General features: G+C 47.4%; 1 protein-coding gene across 2 annotated transcripts in view; it reads left to right on the top strand.

Moving 5' to 3' along the window:
• LOC147665774 (ER membrane protein complex subunit 4-like) overlaps positions 1-25,196 on the top strand; it is a 162,898-nt gene that overhangs the window by 78,631 nt on the left and 59,071 nt on the right. For both annotated transcript variants that reach the window (XM_086949491.1, XM_086949492.1), the window contains exon 3: positions 15,091-15,205. In XM_086949491.1, the coding sequence (XP_086805617.1) occupies positions 15,091-15,205 (115 nt within the window). The remainder of the gene's footprint in view (positions 1-15,090; positions 15,206-25,196) is intronic.

Genomic DNA, 25,196 nt, shown 5'->3' with positions numbered 1-25,196 from the left:
CTTCGCCCTCGAAGCCACGCCCCCCTTCAAACCCGGATTTTTAGGTCAAAACCTTACTGACAGCACTGCTGTCTGGTTTGCTAAAGACATCTTGTGGACATTTGGAAATCTTCCCTGGGAATGTATTCTACCCATTGCTTGCCATTGGCTTTGTGGTTTGTAACACATATTTACTTGTTTTCTATTTGCTGGCTTTATTTTTAGGTCTCGGCTAGCGTAGGCTGCGCACATGCGCAGTCATGTTGGCAAGATTTTATGTTTCTTAGTAGCAAGGGTAAACCCTGCCCCTCTTCTCCATTGGCTGGCCTCCTACACGCTGGCCAGCCATTGGAGAAGAGGTCCCAGTGACGATCTAAGACCCGTCTTTTTCGGATTGGGTGGGCGTGTTTTTCTTTCTCTCTAGTGACGTTCTCAGTCAAAAACACGCCCCCCAGTCTGAAAAGGACGGGGCTAGGGCTGTGGGTATAGCTCCTCCCGCCCATAAAACACACATAGGCCAGGCTTCGGAGAAATGCCTGAGGCAGGCCGGCGTGGAAACTATATGCACGGCTTAATGCTCATCATGAACAAAGATGAGATGTCCTTCCCCAGTGGTGCATATACATTTCTCACAAATATGAAATATATATAAATCTCCATAAATGTAATCGTTTCATTTAAACATTTTTGTATTGCTTGCAACCATACGAGCATCAAACAAACGACTTACAGACGTTTATCATGGATGCATGTTTACCGTAGGCGAGAAGACCAGATCGTTTGGCTTTTCCCTTATTGGTTGCAACCTATCAAACTCCAGCGGCGTGGGAGGTTTCTCCAAGGCCCCTCGCATATAACACGTACACTGAGGTACTTGATACTCTACGTTTTATGCGTGCAAGCAGTCATCGTGTTATTCTGTTTCCTCATCCATTCTTGAGTCGGGCCGTGCGCTTTCTCCTTCTCAACAGCCGTTGCGCAACCTCGCGTCTTGTGGAAAGTGAGTCCATACTAGTATCGATGCCCGGATGGCTGGCGCAAGTCGCCTCTTAGTTCCCATTCTGAATAGTTACCAAAATAAAGAGACGGGCGCTGGAAGCAGGAGTCACAAGAACAGGATTTATTTCTCATGAGGAGAGCCTGTCATTTCGGACACGAAACACAGTGTCTTTCGGGAGGTGCTCTAACAAGTGAGCTGCAACGTCGTCTTTTATACTTTACAGAACACTTAGCATTACAATCATGACATTGTGAAACACGGAAAGGACATCCCCATGATCCTCGTGTCAATCCTACCCCACATATGTTCACAATAGGGACCCTTGACCTGCTGATAAGAGGGGAGGGTAATCACGCAGCTGAGTGTTCCGCCAACTTTTAGGATGTGTGCGCCTGATCATAGCCCAGGGGGTGGGGTGCCCAGGATCAATAGTGAGTCCTTTGAAGAGGAGTGATTCCATACAATAAGCAGTAAACAGTATCTCCTGGCTTAGGCGATGACCTCAGACATGTGTGGACAGTCAATCGCGGAGGGAGGGTTTACTAACAGATGGGTTATTCATAAAAGGAAAGGAGGTGCTGGTCAGGCGCGGCCGTGACTCCCAAGGACAGGGTTTTGTAGAAGAAGAAGGTTTATGACTTGCCCGTGTGAGGGAGAGGGGAGGGGGAACCAGGGTGGACATAGGGACAGAGTCGCACAGAGAGAGAGAGAGATCTTATGACTTATGTGTGAGAGAGCGGGGGCAGTCAGGTGCAGCTGGGGAGGGCTATGTCAGCTAAGGCAAAGGATGCCTCTTCAGGAGGGAATGGGGGGGTTTGCGTGGGTCAAGCAGGAGGGTTGCCTTTCAGGGCAGGGTCGCGCAGAGGGAGAGGGTTTCATAATCCATGCATGTGAGAGGGTGAGGGGGGTTCATGTACGCGCAGAAGGGAAGCCGGTGTTTCTAATGAGCAGGAAAAAAGGCCAGGGTGCCTAAAATGACTGTCATGTACATATGGGTACGGGCTCTTACTGGCAGAGTGATGCGGTCAATATTTTACGGTATTCATGGTGCTTGCAGGGACAGGAGCGGGAAAGAGGGGAAATGAACGCTGTTTATGTACATCAATTTCTCTAATTTCAACAGTCGCCCCTTTTTACATGACAGAGTTCATTTTTTGTAATTGATGGGGGTACAAATAAACAGGCGTGGTTGAAGAATTAGCATTTGTCAATACTAACATTTGGCATATAATCATGGACAGTTGATGTGATGGGCAGAAGGCAGCACATGGGAAATTGCATTTGTCGAGTTCCTAACATTCAAAAGCACTACATAGCATAAATGTATCTGACTTAAAAAAAAATGCGACCAATGACCATTTCGACCAAGTAGTTGAGGGCGGAATTCAGTTCAATACACAGGATCTCTTCGCCACAGTGTCTTTTTAGCAGTGAGCCATCACTGGTAGGCTCTAGTCCGTATCCTCTCGTCGGCGCTGTTGAGCACCGGCGGTGGAGCTATAGGTCCAGCTCGTATTCAACCTTTCGCGTTGCAAGGTGCGGTCTGTCCTCTGCTGTTAGACCACAGTCCTGTTCCCTAACCAATCTTTTTAGTGGTGCCTTATGCTCGGCACCTATATTTCCGTGGCAACACCCTGTTTCCACTTGAATGCCGTTCCTTTTGGCGTGAAGTCACATGGAAAAGAGGGTGGGTGTGGTTCAAATAGTCGATAGGAGAGAGAGCGGAGTTGGGTCAGAGTTCCTGGGACACACAAAAGGGACCAGGGGAGCAAAGGATAACAAGCAGGCAGGCCCATCAATCGGGCCCAAAGAAGGGGGACGGAGACTCCAGGCACACGTGGGTTAGCAGACGGAGGGCTTCAGGGCAGCCCGTCATTTTTCATTTTCCACGTTTGAAATTGCTGTCTTGTCCCGTATCTTGTCGCTCTGCAGCTCCACCTTTGGTCGAGGTCGCATGTATCTCAAGATCTGCAGCCAGGCACGTCCGACCCTTCTCCTCCGGTGATCGCAAATCTTTGAATAGGTACAAAACAAGCTTTTAGAGAACTGACAGAAGAAGTCATTTATGCAGGTGAATTCCTCCCTCAATCCTACGCACTTGGGAGATACGCTCATCGGTCACGGTCAGAGGTCTATTACCAAGCAGTGCATATGTCAACATTCCTACTGTGTTCATGCCAAGTGTATTCATCGTCTATTCATGACATAAATGTATAGAAATAATATTCCCATCAACTGCGCATTTCATCAATTTCAACATTTTGGAGCTTCCAGTGTAGACTTGCCTTTCAAACCCGAGCCTTTAACAGTCTAACGTTTCCCTTCAAGGCTGGCTAATCTTTTCAAACAGGGCGGGGGCGCTATCATCGAGAGTCACGTAAAACAGGGTTTTCTCGAGGGACGACAGTTACTCATGGTCATCATGTTTATATCCGGGACAGCAGCTGGGGTCTATCAAATGGGGCGGGGATGCTTCGGGCGCTCGCGCTTGGGTGCAAAAAAAGGGGGGGGGGGGTAATCTGGGCATTGGGGGTCAATCTGGACGTTGGCGTTCGTCTCTGATGAACAGAAAAATAAGGTGCCATTGACATACAGTTCCCCTATAAAGGCCAGATTGGGGGACCTTAGTCGTCTTACCTGTCCTTTCCTTCTCAGCCAATTCGAGTTCATTCATTTTGCAGAAAGGAGAGGTAGTAATATGGCGAGATACAATCACTTTAGTTTTCGGTCAATTTCGCTGAACGCCTTCACGTTCAATAAGTATCCAATCAGACTGGTGCCAGCGAGGCACGATTTTACCATAAAAAGGAAGAGGAAATAGGGAGACTCTCATAGAGAGTGAGAGTCGTCCGCAATCTAAACGAGCCATTTGGTACACGTATGACATGTAGAGAGAGAGAGAGAGACAGAGTGAGGGAGAGAGATAGAGAAAGGGAGAGACTTGTACAAAAATAGGTCATTTAGTGCGTTCACAACACAGAACAGTAGGGGGTCAGGTAACGGAGAGACGCAAACAAAGAAAGAACATAAACCCCTACAGTACACACACACACAAACTCAGACGAAGGAACACAGTACCTGTATTACATATATAAGACATTTACAACAAAACAGAAAACAATAGTTGGCCAACAAGATCTATATTTTTTATATCCTACTTATCTTTTACTATCCTATTTACCTACGTGCTTAGCTCTTTCTACCTTTCCCTCCTTTTCCCTCCTTTTCCCTCTCGCTTGTTATCTCTTCGAGCGTTCTCAATTGCCAATACTTACACCTCGGTTAGTCGATCAGAAATGAACCTGGTCGCGCTATTTACCCATGGTTGGATTTTAAACCATTTTCCAGTTTCTTCCTTTGGTGGGAAGTTCTTCAGGCTGAGGCAACGGCAAGTATTGATCGGGAGAACAGTCGGACAGCTGGGCTAGATCTATAAGAGTGTGAGAAGGGGGCAGTACATTTTGAACATCAGCAACATTTCTAACTTCCCAGACGGGTGCAGTCTTGGTAACCCTTACCCGTGCACTTTTCTTTTGTCCTTTCCCTACCTAGTCAAACGTCTAGTTACATTCTCTAACGTGTTATTTCGAGTCAATTTTCGTCATACAGTACCCGTCAAGTCTCTATGTCAGTCCATCCTCCCAGTCGCTATGTTCTAAGGAGGAACAGTCATGTTTAAGTCTACGTCTTTTAAAAACTTATCGTCATAAGGACTATGCTCATATTCCCTCCTTCCCTTTTTCGTCGGTGCTTCGATCATCGTTCTCCCATACTTCAGCCGATGTTCCAACGCGACCTGCAGAAGGGAGGAGAAAGAAGGGGGTGGGGGGGCAGCATTCAAACCACATCAGCATGCAGTAATCCGAAAATGCTTTTACCTACCACATACTTGACCTATCTCCACATAGTGCATTTCTTTACCATCTCGGCGTTTAAGCCCAGAGGGACCAGTAATGTCAGATAGATAATCATTGACGATCTGCGTATCTACACGAGTTACTTGGTCGCGACCCCTTTTTGGTTGTGTGCAAGGGTGGCGGTCAGGTGGTATTTCTGTGGTGTCGTTTTAAAGCGTCTAAAACACCTTTCCGGCTGCCTGCGACACATAATGTAGCTGCTAAATATCGGGTCCTTTTTAACCTTCAGCCTTCATCATACTTTCTCGTTGCTCACAGTAGTAATACATTCAAAACTCATTAATGCAACCGCTACAACTATGCTTTCTTTTTCAAAATACTTTTAATAGAAAGTGCTGGTGTATAAATACAGGCCTACAACCCAGTGGACCGGCCACGGAGCAGGTTGGAACTGTACATAAGAAGAACGAAGTTGGTGGCAGTTCATTGCATAAAGTGCGGCAGTGCAATAAAATCGTATCGAACTTTCCTACAGAGCAAGCATGATGCATATCAGGAATTCAGTTTTTCAATTAATTCATTAATTCATTATCCAAATGCTCATTCAGTGCCTAAATTATACCAATTCATTGTTCCCAATCATAATTAGTACCCACCCTAAATCAGTTCATTGTCCAAACACATGATCAATATCTGTATTGCTTTCTTCTCTAAGCACATAATCACTATCCATCTTATCGACTTTCATTGTCCAAAAATGCATACATATCTCAGAGCATCAATATTCGAGCAATCCGGGTGAACAGAGAGTTCGAAAGTTTCGTTTTGTGTATCGGCGCCATTTTGGGCGAGGTCAGGCAGGTTCCAGTATAGTCAGAATGTCTCCAATGACTCATGGTTGGAACCAGAACCTTCCGTTGGCAGTTCAAAAAGTTTTTCGCAATGTGGTAACAGTCTAACAATTTGGACCATCAGTCAAAGAGTGGGGAGGGCGGCAACAATTTTCCTACCGGGTCATTCTGGTGTTCCACCGGAACTGAACAAGTCTGTACCTTGGCTGTGTTTTTAGCCATTTCCAAACTGAGGCTGGCGCCGGCAGGAGTGCGTCGATGTCGCGGGTCCCAGTGAGGGGGACGGGGGCGCCCATGCAGAGGGGTCGGGGGGCCCCCCGGCTCTCATAGAATCTTCAAAGTTGAGGAGAGAAGGCATGGGGCGTGTGCCCGTCCCGGGCAAAAGACCGCTTTTCGATGTGGACCCTCTTTAAGCAAGAGCGTTGGGGTGTCGCTGGAAGCCTCCACCTGGAGGGAGGTGGGGGAGGCTCGTTCGCGCCACCTCCCCCTTCCAGCGACCCCGCGCCGATCCTCGGCTCCGCCGCTTCGATATTGGCCGTGCCGGCTATTGAATATGGGGGGGGGGGGTCGGTGGCTGAGGCAAGACAGCCCCCCCCCCCCCTTTTTGACATGTGGCGGGACTACCTGAAACTCTCCAGGGGTTGACATGTGGCGGGACTACTTGCGATTGTCCAGGTGTCGACATGTGGCGGGACTACCTGCAATTGTCCAGGCGTCGACATGTGGCGGGACTACCTGTAAGCGCCGCCGTCCTCGTCTTGGCTTCGGCCTTCTTTGCGGGCCGGATCAGGCGAGAGAGAGAGAGAGGGGGGGGTGGTCGGTGGCTGAGGCAAGACAGCCCCCCCCCCCCCGTGGCCTGCAGGGCAGCAGGAGAGGAGAGAAGGAGAGGCCATCACGGTTTTCTGGGCCGTCCGCCCCACAGCCTCCCCTTTCGACTGCGGCCAGGCGAGCCCCGCATGCCTCGAGGCCTCGCCTTCCGGATGGGCGTAACCGCGGACATGTTGCACTTCGGGAGTTTCCGGAATGGGGGTAGGTACCTATTGATTTGTATCTATTTCATGTGACCGTTATTTGGGCGTGGTGGGCAATGAGGCAGACATGTTTGGAGCAGGAGTAGGCAGCGGAACCTAGCTACCTCGTGGCTGTCTTGCTGTCAAATCCTTCCGCCATTTTATATTTCTTATTACGAACTGTTTCTAATGTTTCTTATTTTTAGTGAAGTCAAAAGCTCATCAGGGGGTTACTGACTTAGCCTGATTTCTTTTTATTTTTTTGTATTCTTCTTTTCCTTAGCGTGTTTCGAGCTAAAGTTTCTTTGTTAATAGGGTACGGTGATCACTTCATATTTTTATGTGTCCTTTTCATTAGGGGTACTCCTGGACGGACCAGACGAGTTACCTCCAATAAATGGTCCGGGGTGGAACGAGATTATCGATCAAAAGGGGAACATATATTCCTTCATTAGGGTATCATCCTGGACAGACCAAACAATGTACTTCCACTTACTAGGGTAGCCTCCTGGACGGACCAGATGGTCTACTTCCACTAAATGGCCCATGAGTGGGGAGCATATGTCCTCCATAAGGGTAGCCTCCTGGACGGACCATGCGAGCTACCCCCCAAATAAACAATCAGTGGGGAGTGGGTAGGACTGACGAATTCACAAAGGGGCATAACCTACCCTTTACTACTTGCAAAGACTAGACAGAATATTTCTATTCCACGTTGTTTGCAAATAGAAAATACCTCAAACGAAACAATTCTTGGAACAACAATGTCCAGGCAACCAATCAATCAGTGGGGAGAAAAACAGGCATGACGGATTACAACGGGGACAAACGTCTGCATTACCTGCCCTTCGCTATCCATAAAGGAAGACAGAATATTTCTATTCGTCTCTGTTTGTAGACAGGGAAGATCTCAAAGAGCAACAATCGATTATTAATCGATTCCAAACAATCAGTGGGGAGAAAAGTAGGCATGACGGATTACAACGGGGACAAAAGTCTGCATTACCTACCCTTCTCTATCTGCAAAGAGGGGCGAACGTTCCTATTCACCGCCGTTTGTAAACAGAGAATGTCTCGTTCTCAAGAAGAGAACCAATATTTCAAGTAGCATCCAAAGCTAAATGAACCAATAACAACAATATCAGTATACAAATACCGATTCCAATACAATCAATCAATCAATCAGGTGGATAGAACCACCCTACCAATCAGGCGTAAAAACACCCTACTTAATCTTACCCGGACCGGACCATGCGGATAGTTCTTCGTCTTCCCCTTCCAGCGCCCGATCGTTCTCTTACTCTACGCAGCATTCCTGTGGGCTTCTAGTCAGGACAGTAGGTCACTCGAGAGAGGTCCGTTCAGAATCGGTGAAGTTCATTCAATCGGCAGCCGGACGAGGGCCCTCTCAAGGCAGGTATACTCCGATCATTTAGATATTCACCTCATCGTCTGGATCTCTCTTACTGGACCTCGTGTCACTGATGGACCCCGCGTTGGGACGCCAATTGTGGAAAGTGAGTCCATACTAGTATCGATGCCCGGATGGCTGGCGCAAGTCGCCTCTTAGTTCCCATTCTGAATAGTTACCAAAATAAAGAGACGGGCGCTGGAAGCAGGAGTCACAAGAACAGGATTTATTTCTCATGAGGAGAGCCTGTCATTTCGGACACGAAACAGTGTCTTTCGGGAGGTGCTCTAACAAGTGAGCTGCAACGTCGTCTTTTATACTTTACAGAACACTTAGCATTACAATCATGACATTGTGAAACACGGAAAGGACATCCTCATGATCCTCGTGTCAATCCTACCCCACATATGTTCACAATAGGGACCCTTGACCTGCTGATAAGAGGGGAGGGTAATCACGCAGCTGAGTGTTCCGCCAACTTTTAGGATGTGTGCGCCTGATCATAGCCCAGGGGGTGGGGTGCCCAGGATCAATAGTGGGTCCTTTGAAGAGGAGTGATTCCATACAATAAGCAGTAAACAGTATCTCCTGGCTTAGGCGATGACCTCAGACATGTGTGGACAGTCAATCGCGGAGGGAGGGTTTACTAACAGATGGGTTATTCATAAAAGGAAAGGAGGTGCTGGTCAGGCGCGGCCGTGACTCCCAAGGACAGGGTTTTGTAGAAGAAGAAGGTTTATGACTTGCCCGTGTGAGGGAGAGGGGAGGGGGAACCAGGGTGGACATAGGGACAGAGTCGCACAGAGAGAGAGAGAGAGATCTTATGACTTATGTGTGAGAGAGCGGGGGCAGTCAGGTGCAGCTGGGGAGGGCTATGTCAGCTAAGGCAAAGGATGCCTCTTCAGGAGGGAATGGGGGGGTTTGCGTGGGTCAAGCAGGAGGGTTGCCTTTCAGGGCAGGGTCGCGCAGAGGGAGAGGGTTTCATAATCCATGCATGTGAGAGGGGGAGGGGGGTTCAGATACGCGCAGAAGGGAAGCCGGTGTTTCTAATGAGCAGGAAAAAAGGCCAGGGTGCCTAAAATGACTGTCATGTGCATATGGGTACGGGCTCTTACTGGCAGAGTGATGCGGTCAATATTTTACGGTATTCATGGTGCTTGCAGGGAGAGGAGCGGGAAAGAGGGGAAATGAACGCTGTTTATGTACATCAATTTCTCTAATTTCAACAGTCTCCTCAATAGCAACGTGTCCGAGCGCACGGCCTGTGCGGATGAGAAAACAAGAGCAACCCTAATACCAGAGGGGGGTGGAGACAACAGGGTGCAGGCTTCAGAGATCCCGTTAGACCGAGAGAACTTTACCGGCAAGCTTAGTCTGGAGACTGATACCGGACAGGTGAGAGGGCCCTGGGCAGTGGGTCTGGCAGGGGGGGTCGCAGACTGCAGCGCAGGTAGATACCGTATTCTTTTCTTTGTTGTGATCTCCGTCCTCTCAATGTACTCTCAATAGTGGCGTACAAATTGATCTGACTCCGTCATAAACCTCTTTCTCACTATCTTCAATCGTCTTTGTTGTACCCACCCACGCAACATTGAGGACTGTGTGTTGAGGAGGGGTAAGGGGGAGGATACACAACCTTCCTGGAAAGAGGATCAGTAGTTTCAGCAAGAGTGTAGTTCCCCTCCATGTGCCTTTTACACAGGGAGCTCACTAAGAGCAGGCGTACTACCACAAGAGGAACCCAACATTGCGCTAGCCTTGGCCTTTGCAGCAATTATTTGGTCCCTCGACGATGTTGCTAGCACTACCCTCCCAGTTTACCCCCTCCGTCTCGTGCGAAGGGAGCGTAAGCACGTGCCCCCAGCGCGTGCCGCGCCTGCTGAGGCGTCATCCCAGAACAGCAGCGCGGGACCAGCAACTCTAGCGGCGAGAGCGGTGCGCGCGAGAACCCCCAGGGCGCACCTGTCTGATGGGGGGAGGGGGTGCTGCTGCTGCTGTCACCGAGGGAGCGCTGGCTGCTAGGATGGCTCCCCAGGAGCGCTGTCCTGCAAGGGGGAGAGTTTGTGGGGGGGGCAGTGTCCTGAAAGTCGGAGAGTGAGCGTCGGTGTCAGCAATGCCCTGCAAGAGGGAGACTGAGCGGTCAGAGGGGAGGGAGGGCTGCGTCATCAGTGGAATGCTGCAACACTCATGAAAGTGCCCTGTCAGTGGAGAGGGCAGTGGGAGAATGCCTGGTCAGTGAGGGAATGGTATGCCACTGGGGAGGGAGTGTGCTACAAGTGTGATAATGGCCATCAGTGTCCTGCAGCGGGGAGACTGACTTGTCAGTGGGGAGGACAGACAGCTACAAGTAGGAGAATGCCCCTCAGTGTCAGCAGGGGGGGAGAATGCCATGCCAGTGGGGAGGGCAGTGTGCTACAAGTTGGAGAATGCCCTCAGTGTCAGCAGTGCCCTGCAAGTGGGAGAATGCCATGCCAGTGGGAGGGCAGTGTGCTATAAGTGGGAGAATGCCCCTCAGTGTCAGCAGTGCCCTGCAGGGGGGAGATTACCTTGGCAGTGGAGGGAGCAGTGTCATCTGTGGAATGCTCCGACAGTGTTGAATGTGCCCGACAGTGGAGAGGGCAAGAGGGGGAATGCTTGATCAGAGACGGAATGCCATGCCAGTGGGAGGGCAATGTCTTGCAAATCAAAAAGCAAGGCACGATGAATAGCCCTTTGTCATGTTATTATAACATTGCACCTTAACAAAAAAAGATTTCAGAAGGCTGTGTGTGTGGCTCTGTGTGTGTGTGGCTCTGTGTGTGGCTCTGTCTGTGTGTGTGTGTGGCTCTGTCTGTGTGTGTGTGTGTGGCTCTATGTGTGCGTGTGGCTCTATATGCGTGTGGCTCTATATGCGTGTGGCTCTATATGCGTGTGGCTCTATGTGTGTGTGTGGCTCTGTGTGTGTGTGGCTCTGTGTGTGTGTGGCTCTGTGTGTGTGTGGCTCTGTGTGTGTGTGGCTGTGTGTGTGTGGCTCTGTTTGTGTGGCTGTGTGTGTGTGTGGCTCTGTTTGTGTGTGTGTGTGGCTCTGTTTGTGTGTGTGTGTGTGGCTCTGTTTGTGTGTGTGTGGCTCTGTGTGTGTGTGTGGCTCTGTGTGTGTGGGTGCAAATGTAATAGGTCTCGCTTTTGCGAGAGATTAAGCTATTGGCATTGTAAATGACAATGCCATTTATTGATCTGTTTTCAAGACCAACATATAAATAAAAATGTTGTCATTTACAATGCCAATAGCTCTAACTTTTCCAAAAGCGAGACCGTTGCATTGTAAATGCTTGTTTTTTAGGTTGTCCAGTTTGAGTTTGTCCCTCCCGTGGACCATCCCTTGTTTACTGCACCCTTCTAAATACTCGATTTCTGCAAACAGGCCTTCAAATCTTGTTCTCATCTTGTCATATGTGCTGTGCGTTCAAAGACAGAAGTCAAATGTCAGGCTCTTTCTGAGGAGGGAACTTGGTGTTTACTTTTCTTTCTCGGACTTCAGAGTGATAAGATTTATGTGACAATCATGCTGGCCACTGGGGGTGTGCTGGAGGAAGTCTGGAGGATGTTAATTTTTTTTCCTAGCACATTAAAAAATTGTAATGTCTGTAAATGACCTGTGCAGATATTTCAGAATATATTAGAATTAGGATAGCCCAAATGAAGCACATTTTTGGGTAATTCTGAAGTGTGGTGGAAAACAATATTTTAATACAGTCAAAACAAATCAATACACTAGGTGATGACATTTCCACACATTATCGTTTGTGCACTGTATACCGTTATCAGTGAAACTGTACATTTGTGCAGATCATGGTCGTTTCAACTGCAGATGTGTAGTCTGTAAACGCAGTGCACTACCATACCATGCATTCTTCACTTAACGCCATTCCATTCCACGGCACTGCACTCTCCTCCACATATCTTCACTCTAAGCCTCTCTACTCTACTCTGCAGCACTCTACTCGACACCAATGCATTCTATGCCATTCTACTCTGCACCACTGCACTCTTCACTGCTGCACTTTACACCACTCTAAACCACTCTACGCTGGCACCACTCTACTCTGGCACCACCCCACTCTGCAAGACTCCACTCTATGCCATGCACTCAACACCAATGCATTCTGCTCTGTAACATTCCACTCTATGCTAGGGCACTCTACGCCAATCCTCTCTTATCTACTTTGCACCACTCTACTCTACACCACTGCACTTAGCTTCTTACTCTACCCTGCACAATTCTACTCTATAGCACTCCACTCTATTCCATTTCACTCTACTCTGAAACAATAATTTCACTGTACTCTGTAGCAATCTACTCTACCCCACCCCACTCTATGCTATTGCACTACAGCACTGCAATCTACGCTGAACGACTCCATGCCACTGTACTCTGCTCCTCTCTACATTACACCACTGCACTCTATGCCACTCTGCTCTAACTACTGGACTCTACACCAATCTACTCTGCAATACTCTACGCTACTCTTTTCTACTGTGCACCACAGTACTCCCCTGATATCTATGCCACTGCACTCTACGCCACACTACTATAGACCAATCAACTCTGACACTACTCCGCAAAGCTGCGCTCTCCACCACTAAACTCTACGTCACTCTGCTCAACTGCATACTATGTAAAAGTACTCTGCACCACTGCACACTAACCTGCACCACTCTACTCCACTGCACTCTGTGCCGATGTAGTGTATGCCACTAAACTCTACACCACTCTACTCTGCATCACTCCACTTTGCGTCGCTGCACTCTACGTCATTCCACTCTGCAGCATTCTACTCTGACCGTCAACCTTAGCACACCCTAATCTGCTCTGTATCCCTGCACTCTATGCCACTCCACTCGACCATGCATCAGTTGTTCTTTTTTCACTCCACTCTACCCTGCACCACTCTACTCGCCCCTGCACCACTACACCTAATTCTATATTACTGTGCAACACTGCTCTCTCCACCACTCTAATCTGTAGCACTGCACTGTATGCCACTGCACTCTGCACTACTCTAATCTTCGCCTCTCTATTACACTCTACGCCAATGTACTGTATGCCACTACACTCTATGCCACTCTACTCTGCATCACTCTACTTTATGCATTCTACCCTGCACCTCTCCATTCTATGCCTTTTCACTCTACACTGCACCACTCCTTCACTGCACTCTCCACCACTAAACTCCATACAGCTCTACTCTGCACTCTATTCTAGTCTATGCCAATCTACTGCTCTCTAAGCCAATACTCTGCACACCACTACACTCTATGCCACTCTACTCTGCTACTGCACTCTACCCTGCACCATTCCACTCAGCGCCACTGCAATTTACCAAGCACCAATCCAATCTACCCTGCTCCGCTCCACTCTTTACTCAAAACGAATGCACTCTACACCTCTCTATGCCACTCTGCACCACTGTACTCTACACCACTGCTCTATCCCACTACACTCTACACCACTCTATGCCCCTCTATGCAAATGCACTCTTCACCCCTCTACCTACATCACTGCACTCTATGCCACTCTACTCTGCCGAACTCCACTCTGACACTGCACTCTTCAGCACTCTGCTGTACACCATTGCACTCTACACCTCTGCAGTCTACGCTGCACCACTCCACTCTATGCCATTGCACTCTACACAACTGTACTCAAAACTAATGCACTCTGCATCAATGTACACTACGCCATTATACTCGACAACACTCTAAGCCACTGCAAATTACTTTGTAACCCTTTGTCACTCTATTCTACTGGGCACCATTGTACTCTGTGCCACTTCTCCTCACTACTCTATGCCACTGTACTCTACGCCAAACCACTGCACTCTACGACACTCTATTCTGCACCACTCAACTCTACGCCACTACATCAATGCACTCTATGCCTCTACATTCTACGCCACTCTAGTCTGCAACACTTCACTCTACGCCACTCTAATCTACTGTGCACCACTGCACTCTACCCCACTGAACTCTATGCCACTCTACACCTCTGCTCTATCCTGTACCACTCCATTTCACTCTTTTCTGAAACAATCTACTCTATGCCACTGCACTTTAGGCCACTCCACTCTACAACACTGCAATTTATGCTGCGCCATTCCTCTTTGTGCCACTCTACTCTCAACCACTCTACTCTGCTCCCCACACTCTACTCTAAACCACTGAACTCTTAGTCACTACAAACTGCTCTGCTCCACCCTACGACACCACAATACTCCACTCTGACACTGTATTCCATTAAATCTACTACTGTCTGCGACACTCTACTTTGCGACTCTATACACAACTCTCTCTATTCCACTGCATGCCACTTTTTTCCACTGTATTCCATGACAATCTACTCCACTCCACAACACTTTATGCCATTTCACGACACATTATGCCAGTCTACTACACTCTATGCCACTCAACTCTACAACACTCTATGCCACTCCACTATACGACACACTTCTCCATGTCACTCTACAACACTCTACTCTGCTATTCCATTGTACTCCACTACTCAACTCTGACACCTACTCTGCTCTATGACACTGCTCCAATCTGCGCAGCTCCTTCTATGCAACTCGACATTACTTTACGCAAATCAACTATGACATGATGCCAGTCTGCGCCACTCTTTGACACTCTACTCCTTCCACAGCACTCAATGCGACTCCACTCTAAGTCACACAACTCTACAACACTTTATGCCACGCCACTCTACAACATGCCACACCACTCTCCTTTACACCACTAACTTTTAGCCATGCTGAACAGCAGCTATGCTTGTGTACAACATGGCTAAAACACTTTGGCAAAGCCAGTAGCTCTTTCATAGGTGAGAACTATTGGCTTTGCCAATGCTTGTTGAATATGAATTTCTGTGGGGATCAGTGACTATGAAGGAAACATCAGGTTTGAAGATTTTGAGTGTCATTGGAGCACATGCTTTTTTCCATTGCAGAGGAAGAGGAGAGCGGGGTGGTGGCCAGGGGGACACCCTGTATCCTGTTGGATATTCTGACAAACAGGTTCCAGACACCAGTGTGCAGGAAACTGACCGGAACCTGGTGGAAAAGGTAAGACTTCAAGTTGATTAGTTGACTTCAGTGATGTGGTGTTCTAGATGGAAAAACTCTGGTATTGGATACAGGCTGGGGGGTATACTCCACTAAATCACCTCACCAGTATTACCCCACTATTATAAGGACTCCATTATATTGTCATCTTCCTTGCATCGAATGCCGCAATATAGTTTATTTTTACATCACCAAGTTAGTGTAGGTAAGCATTTATAAGAAGGGATTAATAACAGCAATAAATAAAAATAATGAAACAAGTTTTTTTAATATAGTCACTGAAAAAAACCAGTTACAGGGACATTATAGTTAGGCTGAGATTTCACTCTTACAAAACCAGTGACATTCAACAGTTATAGTTATTTCAGCAAACTATAACTTATACCCTCACTGTGCACTGCTTATGACCTCACACATTACATCACTTATGTCATGGTCAGTGACATCACTGATGATATCCTCCACAGAACAACTCACACTCTCACTCTCCTACACAACCTCCCATACACGCACACTCACATACCCATTCACAGACCCATAGAAGTACTTGCACAACCATTCACTCATCCATAGAGCCACTCATACACACACCCACTCACTCACCCACCCATACAGCTACTCGTACAACCAGTCACTCACCTATACAGCCACACATTTACCCATACAGCTAATTGCATGCCCACTTATTCAATTATACAGCCATTCTCTCAGCCACTCACTCACCCATACATCCTCTCAACACAGCCACTCACTCACCCACCCATACAACCACTCACACAACCATTTACTTATCCATTCACACATCCATAAAAGCACTGCAACATCTGCTCACTCATCCAAACAGCTGTTCACACAGAACCTCACTCTCCAATACTGCCATTGACACACAAACTCACTTAACCAAACACCCACTCAAACAGCTGCTCACTCACCCATACAGCCACTTACACTCCCAGTCACTCACTCATATAGCCACCCAGACACCCACCCACTCACCATTAGTCACTCGCACACCCACTCATACAGACTCCCACTCACCCAACTATACAAGCACTCAACGTGTACATACTCCTCCATCCAGCCAATCACATACACTTATTCTCCAATACAGCCAATCACAAAACCAGTCAATTAACCAAACACCCACTCACTCAGTCACTCACCCATACAGCCACGTATGTACCCACTCACCCAGCCACTTAGTCACCCATACAGCCACTCACATACTTATACAGCCACTCATCCGTACAGCCACTCACTCACCAATACACTTGCACCTGCTCACTCACAAAGCCAGTCCCACACCCACTCATTTACACATACATACAGCCACACACATCCACTCACTCAACAATGCAGCCAGTCACACCACCAATCCCATACAGATACACACACACACGTACACGTGTATTGTCTCAAAAAGCCAATCGGACACATATGCAGCCACTCGGACACTTACACATTGATACACACAGTCACACAGCCACTCACATAATATATGTTAAAATAGTATCACATAATAGTGCACGAGTATAGTAATTTAACTATTGTAGTACCTTAGTGTATATGTTTAACACTCAAAAACTTTTTAAAAACACTCAGAATCACTGGATGATGGCATCAGTGATGTCATTTGAGATGTCACGAGTGATGTCACTGACCATGTCATGAGTGATGTAATATGTGAGGTCGTAAGCAGCGCATTTCGGGGGCCTAAGTTATAGGTAGCTTAGGTAACTATAACCGCTGAATTTTACTGGTTTTGTATGAGTGAAATCTGAGCCTAACTATAACGTCCCTGTAACCTTTGGTTTTTTAAGTGAATTTCTACATTTTTTTTTAACATTAAATAAGATGCCCATTGCAATGCACAGTGGGGCGTGGGGTTGAACACAGGGCATGGCCTGGCATTGTGCTGCCCCCACACAAGCTAGCTGTCCCGTCCCCTCTTCCTTGCCATCCATTGTCCAAGTCCATGACTCTGCTCCCTCATTACAGCCGTGTGTGGCTGTTGTTGTGCCACTGTCCTTCCCGCCTGCCCTAAACAGTTCGCTTGCTGCCCCATCCACTTCCTCCCTACCCTCTGTTGTCCGAGTCCATGCACCACCCACTCCCTCTTGCCTTGCGTTGTCTGATGTGCTACCTCTGCCCTCCGTTTAGTTTGATGTCCCTGCCCACTCCTCCTGCCCAATTCTATTGCCTGTACTGCATGTTTGGTCTGTTGCTCCTGTCTCACTTTCTCCTGTACTCCATGGTCAGTTGTGTTGCCACTGCCCCTCTCGCCTGCCCAGCGTGGTCAACTTGCACCCTTCTCCATGAGAGGGTACTATTACCATAGAAATTATGGCCACATCTAAGAACATCATCACTGAAATTAAAGAAGGGGTCCGAACCTTCAACAAACCAACTGAAATCCTCGATGTCTTTAGGAGATTCTATCAAGACTTATACAAGGAAAAGTCGGGATCTGACGACCTGAGTATAAATTTGCCGGAAATGAGTATCAAACTCACCTCCAATGAGAGGGAAGTCTTGGAACAGGGTATTACTATGGATGAACTATCTGAGGCATTACAAGATTTAGCAGCTGGCAAGGCAGCAGGGCCCGATGCCATACCTTTGGAGGTTTATAAATGCTTGAAGGAAGAAACGTCACCTCTTCTTTTGGATCTATTTAACGGGGTCATGAATACCGGAGTTATTCCGGAATCTTGGACTAAAACCAATATTGTGGTATTCCACAAAAAAGGCAAACCTAAGGAAAGCCCCGGCTCTTATAGGCCAATATCGTTAATAAATAGCGATAATAAATTATATGCAAAAATCATGTCGACGCGGTTGGGGAGGATCATTGGGACTTTGGTTTCTCCCTGGCAGCATGGTTTTGTCCCGGGCAGAGGTACGACTGACCATATAAGAAGAGCCATTACACTGTTTGACATCCATGCTGCCGGGGGGGGGGGTCGCAATGATCCTCCTCGATGCTGAAAAAGCTTTTGACCGCGTTAGGTGGAGCTTTCTGTGGAGAGTGATGGAAGGAAGAGGTTTTGGTCCCAGATTCCGGCAGGCAATCCAGGCTATGTATCTCAATCCTACTGCGAGTATCCAGCTTATGGGTGAGAGTTCTGGGCAGATTCATATATCGAGGGGCACGAGACAAGGGTGTCCGTGCTCACCCATTCTTTTCGCCCTATATATAGACCCCTTAATAACTCTCATAATGAATAGCATTAGTATCAAGCCAGTTGTTACTAATGGATTCCATACTAAGGTCCTCGCATATGCGGATGACATAGCCATAACCACCACGGATCCCGACAGCGCCATGAGGGGAATAGTCAGTATCACTATTGACTTTGGGAGGCTATCTGGATACCGTTTAAATGTGGCCAAGACGCAGGTACTATGCTCTAGAAATATTGTTAAACAGGACGACGGATACGTAGATTCAGTAGTGTATTTAGGTATAATAATCAATGCCCAGCCAAGGGATATTATTAAAGATAACTTTGTACCGCTACTGAAAACGATGGAACAGGATCTAAAAAGAATAGATACACTCCACTTATCAATCATAGGCAGGGCCACTGTTATTAAAATGACGATGTTCCCGAATATTTTATATAAATTTAGGTCTATTCCCTTTAAAATAGATGATACATTGAGTAAGGAAATGGAAGCTATTTTCATGAACTTCGTCTGGCAATACGGCAAGGTGAGGAGATCAAGCAAATTCATGTCTCTTCCCCAGGAAAGGGGTGGGCTGGGAATACCAAACCTTAGGTTTTATAATTGGTCTTGTCTTCTCACAGAAATGGCTATACTCTTTTTTTCCAGAGGACTCCATGTACAGCCAGGGAGATATCCCCTCTATTTTCCAGCTGCCCCTTGGGAGTGCAGTATATGGGGTACTGCTGAGGAAAGTCGACAAACGATATTTTAAGGCACCAGGTTATAAAATATTGGAAGACATCTGGGGGCTATGGTCATCTGTACAGAAAAATCAGGGTATTCCAAGGTACAATCAACACACTTTACTCTGGAATTCAGGACTATTCCCGCATTTGAGCAGCGATGGCCCTTGGAGACACTGGGAAAGACAGGGAATCGCTACACTGGGTCAAGTAAACGTAAAGGATGTATGTAGGCCCCTCGAACTTTTGAGGTCACGGTATTCACTACAAGGGTGTCAAGAGTTTAAGTATATACAGCTGGTAAATACAATAAAATCAAAAAGACCCTGTATAAATGTGTCCCAAGGATGCGCATTACTGGATTACATGAAGGGGGGTGGTTGTAGAATCAGGGAAATATACAGGATATTTTTGGAAGGGCTCCCCGATGACATGGTTAAGACAGAGACAGCTTGGGCCTCAAAATTGGGGGATCCAGATATTGACTTGGATAGAGCCATTTTAATGGACAAAAGGTTCCTGCGATCCTCAAACCTAAGAGCGCAGCACTTTAAGACCCTTTTTAATCTATACTACACACCGGTGAAATTATTCGAGTGGGGTAAGAGGGCTGATAACTGCCCTAGGTGTGGGAATGGGCCAGCTGACGTCATGCACATGTTTTGTAGCTGTGAAAAACTAGGGCCCATCAAAAAGGAGATTGAAGCGTTTTTAGAGGGGCTGCTAGATGTCAGAATAGACCTATCCCAAACACTTCTAATAATAGGCTCTGATGCTAAACTGGGTCTAAGTACAGAGATGGAGGCGCTTTTTTTTATATCAGTTGCTGTTTTTAGAATATTAATTGCTGCTGCTTGGAAGGATGTAGAGGCCCCAACCTTCCAAATGTGGATCTGTAGGATGCTAGGGATCCATAACATCGAGTCAGAACTGTATGCATTAAAGGGAGTCAAATCTAGAGAAATGGGGCTACGGATTTGGGCACCAGTGGCTACATGGAGGTCGTTGAGGTGTGGGTCCTCACAATGCTCTTCAGGCTCCTGATGATCACTACTCTCTCAATCTTTGTTCTGTTTTATATAATGTCTTTTAGCTACATCAATTGCTCTTGCCTATATATCATGTATATTTATTTATATATTTATATATATTGTCATGTCTAGTGTATATTGTATTGCTATGAACTTTCAATAAAAAAGAAATAAAAAAAAAGAAATTATGGTTCGAACTCTGAACAACTAAAATGAGGACATCTTTTCTGAGTTCTCAAATAGTGATAAAGCACTGTTAAATAATTTGCCATCTTTGTTCCAGTTGATCACTTAATTATATGTTACACTTAAGGGAAAGGATTTGGCGTTACGGCCAGAGCTGCAGACTTTGCAACTGGAGAACCAGGTTGGATTTGGGCATCAGCTCGACATCCTGTGATAGGCAAATCACTTAATCTCCCAATGCCTAAAACCAAAATGATTGTGTCCTTATGTAATGTAACTGATGCTCTTGTAAAGCACTTCAATTCCTTCAGGTCAAGTCTGTGGTCTATAAAAAGCAAAACAATTGAGTGTTTTGCACACTTCTGTCATTGGGCTATACTTGGGCTACATTTGGGTGACATTTGTACAATATTCGGCTCTTTTTTCTCTTGTGGTTATCTTGGGAGAGTTATTGGTTACAAAGCTCCGTAGTTACCGCAATATCCTCAGTAGAAAATGCTTTCAGTTTTCCACTTGAATTCCACCAAGATGGCATTAAGATGTTCCACACTTTTGGCATAAATTCAGAATGTTAGCGCTCTAGTTGCTCATTAGAACACTGTAGTGAAGCATCACCAGGGAGTTAACTGGCTGCCTGCTGCTGGTGTTGAAAGTGCATGTTTGTCTGCATGTCAAAATGTTTTAATTAAATAGAAGAGGAAGATATTTGAGCCCTCACTTAAAATGTGTCCTAATCTTTTCTACAGCACTAACCATAAATTCTATGACAAACTGAACCCCCTCATTTTGTTCCTTTCTAAATTGAATCAATCTGGTAAAACTTGAAACATTCAATCAACATGGCTGATTCAATCAACATGGCTGATTTAATCAACATGGCTTCAGGTGGCCATACCTTTGTCTTAATTAAGTGTTAGCGCTGTAGTTATTCTTTAGAACAATAGTAGAACAGCTGTTGTTTGAAGTACATGATTTTCTGAGATTTTATACTTCATTTTCATATGACTGAGAAAGACAGAGTGAATGCACAGAAAACATGCTCTCATTTTAGCTTCTGGAGCACCTTCCACAACCTCTATGGGAAAATCGTGAGAAAATAGATTTTTCTCAAACATTATTCATGAAATACCAGCTGAAGGCTTTTTCACATGGCAAAATCACCTTAGAACACACAACAATCCCTGCAATTAGTATGGTACAGTACCTTCAACAAAGGAATTATATTGTTATGTTATGTTATGTTAGGTGAAATTTATAGAGCGCACTAACACCATAAGTTTCCTGGCGCTGAGGGTGCAGGGATTGCAACTAAAATCTGTTATCACACTTTATACGTTCTCCTTTTGTGACTCACAAACCCTGCCATTCACTACAATGCATTTCAATGGGGTGCTATCATGTACATTGGCTCCCATATGGCTGCTTACACTTCCTGGTCAAAGTGCTGGCAGCCAATTGAATCTCACCATGAGATCTGTGCTTAGGCTCCGCTCAGATATACAAATGTAGTTTTCCTTTAATATCTCCAAAACTACGGAACAGACTTACACCAAATAACAAAAGGTGTGATCTCTGGAACAAAATCTACCTCACTGGTGACGACTGGAACGATGTGCTGGATATGGCCTGGTATCGATGGAAGCCGAAGGGTCAGCTGGAGGTCCGACATCCGACCAAATTATATTCCCTAGGGACGAGCCTCGATTGGGTCGATCCCTGGCGTAGGCTGCATGGTACAATGCAGGGATACACCTATTTTCGGCAGTTCACAACTCCTTCTCCCGCCTGGACTATTTATTTGTTCTAAGAGCATTTGATTACAGAGTGGTGGCAGCTGACATTCTCCCACGGGGGCTATCAGATCATTCACCAGTGGCCCTTACTATACGGGCCGGTGGGACCTGTGGGCCCTTCCGGTGGCATCTCTCGACCTGGAATCTCCAAAACGAGGATTACAGGGAACAGTTGGAGGTGGCTATAGACCAATACTTGACGATCAACATAAGCTTGGTTCGGGGGGGCAGCTACCCTATCGGAAGCTATGAAGCCCACCATTCGTGGGGTGGATATATCTTTTTGTGTAGCATCCCATAAATCGCGAAGAGAGGCTCTGGTACGGTTGGAGGCCGCTATCCTTGAGCTGGAGGCGTGTAGTAGGGAGGAGGGAGGAAGACCAGCTCGGCGCCAACTGCTGCTAGCGCAACAGGAATACTCTCATATTCTCCTGGATGAGGCTCATCTGGCGTGGCTGGCTACCCGCAACAGGATTTATCAATGAGGCGATAAAGCTGTTGCATAGGCTATGTCAGGGGTCACTTCGCCCCCAGGCTCTTCCGGGCAGTACGGGGCCGGAGGGGCTACCCTTTGCTGATGCGTTGGCTACTGCTGGGAGCTTTGCTGAGTACTATGCTGCCCTGTACGCCCCTGCGGAATGCCTATCAGCAGAGGTCATTGGTCGTTTCTTTGATGACCTCCCGCCAAAAGTGCTCTCAGATGCAGTATGAGAGCAGTTGGAATGCCCACTCACCGAGGAAGAATTGGGGGCGGCGTTGGGGGACCTGTGTCCCGGCAGGGCCCCGGGCCCAAATGGCTTCTTGAGTGAATTTTTCAAAAAATATTTCCAACAATTGGGGCCCCACTATTGCAGGGTAGTGGAGGAGGCCAGGGACCGGGGGAGACTACCCAAGGATTGGAGACATGCGGAGGTTGTAGTCTTTCACAAGCCCGGCAGATCACCTGAACACCACGCCTCGTATCATCCCATCCCATATATAGCCTCTCTCGTACATCCGGATCAGGCTGGGTTTATGCCCCATCGGGCGACCCACCACGATATTCGACGGGCTCATGCTGCGGGAGCTAAGATTCAGGGATTGGGAGTACGGGCAGCGCTCTAGCTGGCAGATATGGATAGAACCTTTGATTCTTTGAGCTGGGTCTATTTATTCGCTCTTTTGCGACAATTGAATCTTGGACCCCGATTTTTGTCATTTAACCCTGCTGTACACGGACTTAACAGCGTTGGTGCGGGTTGCGGGCTCTGTTTCCTCTACATTTCCCATCGGGCGGGGCACCAGACAGGGCTGTCCACTATCCTCTTATTTATTTGCCTTAGCAATGGAACCCCTCGCTGCTTGGGTGAGGATGGATGCTCAGGTCTCCGGCTTTGAGTGGGTGTATGGACCGTTCGATCGCATAGCTTTGTATGCTGATGATGTGTTATTCTTTCTCACGAACTTCGATAGGACGGGCCCTCGGCTGCTGCGTATAATGCAGATCTTCGGGGAAACCTCTGGATTATATATGAACCCTCGGAAGTCCACCCTGTGGGTCCTGGGAGACTGGGGCATGCTCGGCTCCTGGGCTTCATCAGTGCAGGTGGTCCATGTGGGACTGAAGTATTTGGGGGTCTATCTGTTCGACTCCCCTGTCACGGCATAGGATCATAATCTTGCACCCGTATGGGACTGAGAACGTGCGGATGTTAAGACCTGGTCTCCCATGCCCTTATCTATTTATGGGTTGGTGGAATAAACTGACTCTGGAGACCTCACTTTGGCATAACGGTGGCCTTCCACAATTGGTGTCCGCACAGGGGTTCCGCGACTGGAATAATATTGGGATTTGTACCTTGGGTGACATTATGCGGGGTCCGATTTTAAAATCTTACCAAAACATTCAGAAGGACTTCCAGATGCCGAAAACTCAATTCTTCAAGTACTTACAGTTCAGGCATGCTTTCGCTCCCAGCCTGGAGTGTTTGGGGTCCCTGCCGGAGGTCAGCCCTTTAGAAGCCAAGGTATTTATGGGGGACCTTCATGACCATAAGATCTCTAAAATTTACCAGTCCCTGGTCACACACTGTTACCCCTCACTGCAGCGCTTAAGGGAGGCCTGGGAGGGCGAGGATGGTCAGATGGAAGAGGAAGATTGGCCAGATGCTCTGGCATCTCCGCGAGGGGCCGCCATTGCAACGAGTTTACGGCTCATTCAATTTAGGTACCTCCATAGAGTTTATTATACCAGGGCTAGGCTCTGGAGGGCGGGCTTGGTTGCCTTGCTGTAATCATGAGGATGGGACCCTGTTACATACCATTTGGCACTGTACAGCATTGACAAGGTTTTGAAGAGGGGACCTGACCTGTCTCTCTGAGGTACTGGGGTGGGAGCTCCCCAGTTCGCTGAAGCATGTGATGGAACGGATTGGAGGCAATATCTATAAGCGTAATCTCCTGCTCCTAGGCTTTACCCTGGCGAAAAGGGACATAGCCAGGGCCTGGAAGGCAATGGTTGCTCCCTCGCTTTCCGCATGAAAAATGGTCTAGACTTTTGTATGGGCTTGGGGATCCCGGTGTTTGAGGCCAGGGGATGCCCCCGGAAGCATTACTATATATGGAGGTGCTGGGCTGATTATCGGGGCCTAGAACTTGAGCCGCCCCAGGGAGATCGGAGCGGAGATCCAGGGTGACCCCTGAATTTTCAGTTGTTTATTATTATTTTTTCACTGTGTCGCTTTGATTTGGGATTCATTCATGGTCCTTGAGTAGGATAAGTGTTCCTTGTTGATGAGGTCTTATGTTGTACAATGGTAGCGTTCCAAGAGATGTGTTGCTCTGGAAAAGATGCCAGCGTGTGGGGGTGGAGGGGTTGTTGTTTAAGGGTTTGATTTTATTTGTATTGCCTTCATTTTCTCCTTATTTTAACCCCTTCGCTGCTGCCGCGATTTTACCGCTGTGCGGTAAACAAAAGAACAGGCCGGGGCCGTGACGAACCCCAGCCGTCATCAGCACACGCCCATCGCAGGGCGAGACGGCTGGGGTTCGTCACCAGCATGGGAGGGGTTAATGAAAAATGGTCAAA

This window comes from Lissotriton vulgaris, unplaced genomic scaffold, assembly GCF_964263255.1.
Source record: "Lissotriton vulgaris unplaced genomic scaffold, aLisVul1.2 SCAFFOLD_622, whole genome shotgun sequence".
Classification (NCBI taxonomy): Eukaryota; Metazoa; Chordata; class Amphibia; order Caudata; family Salamandridae; genus Lissotriton; species Lissotriton vulgaris.
The sequence above is the reverse complement of the archived record's forward strand: the minus strand, read 5'-3'. Positions and strand labels throughout refer to the sequence as shown.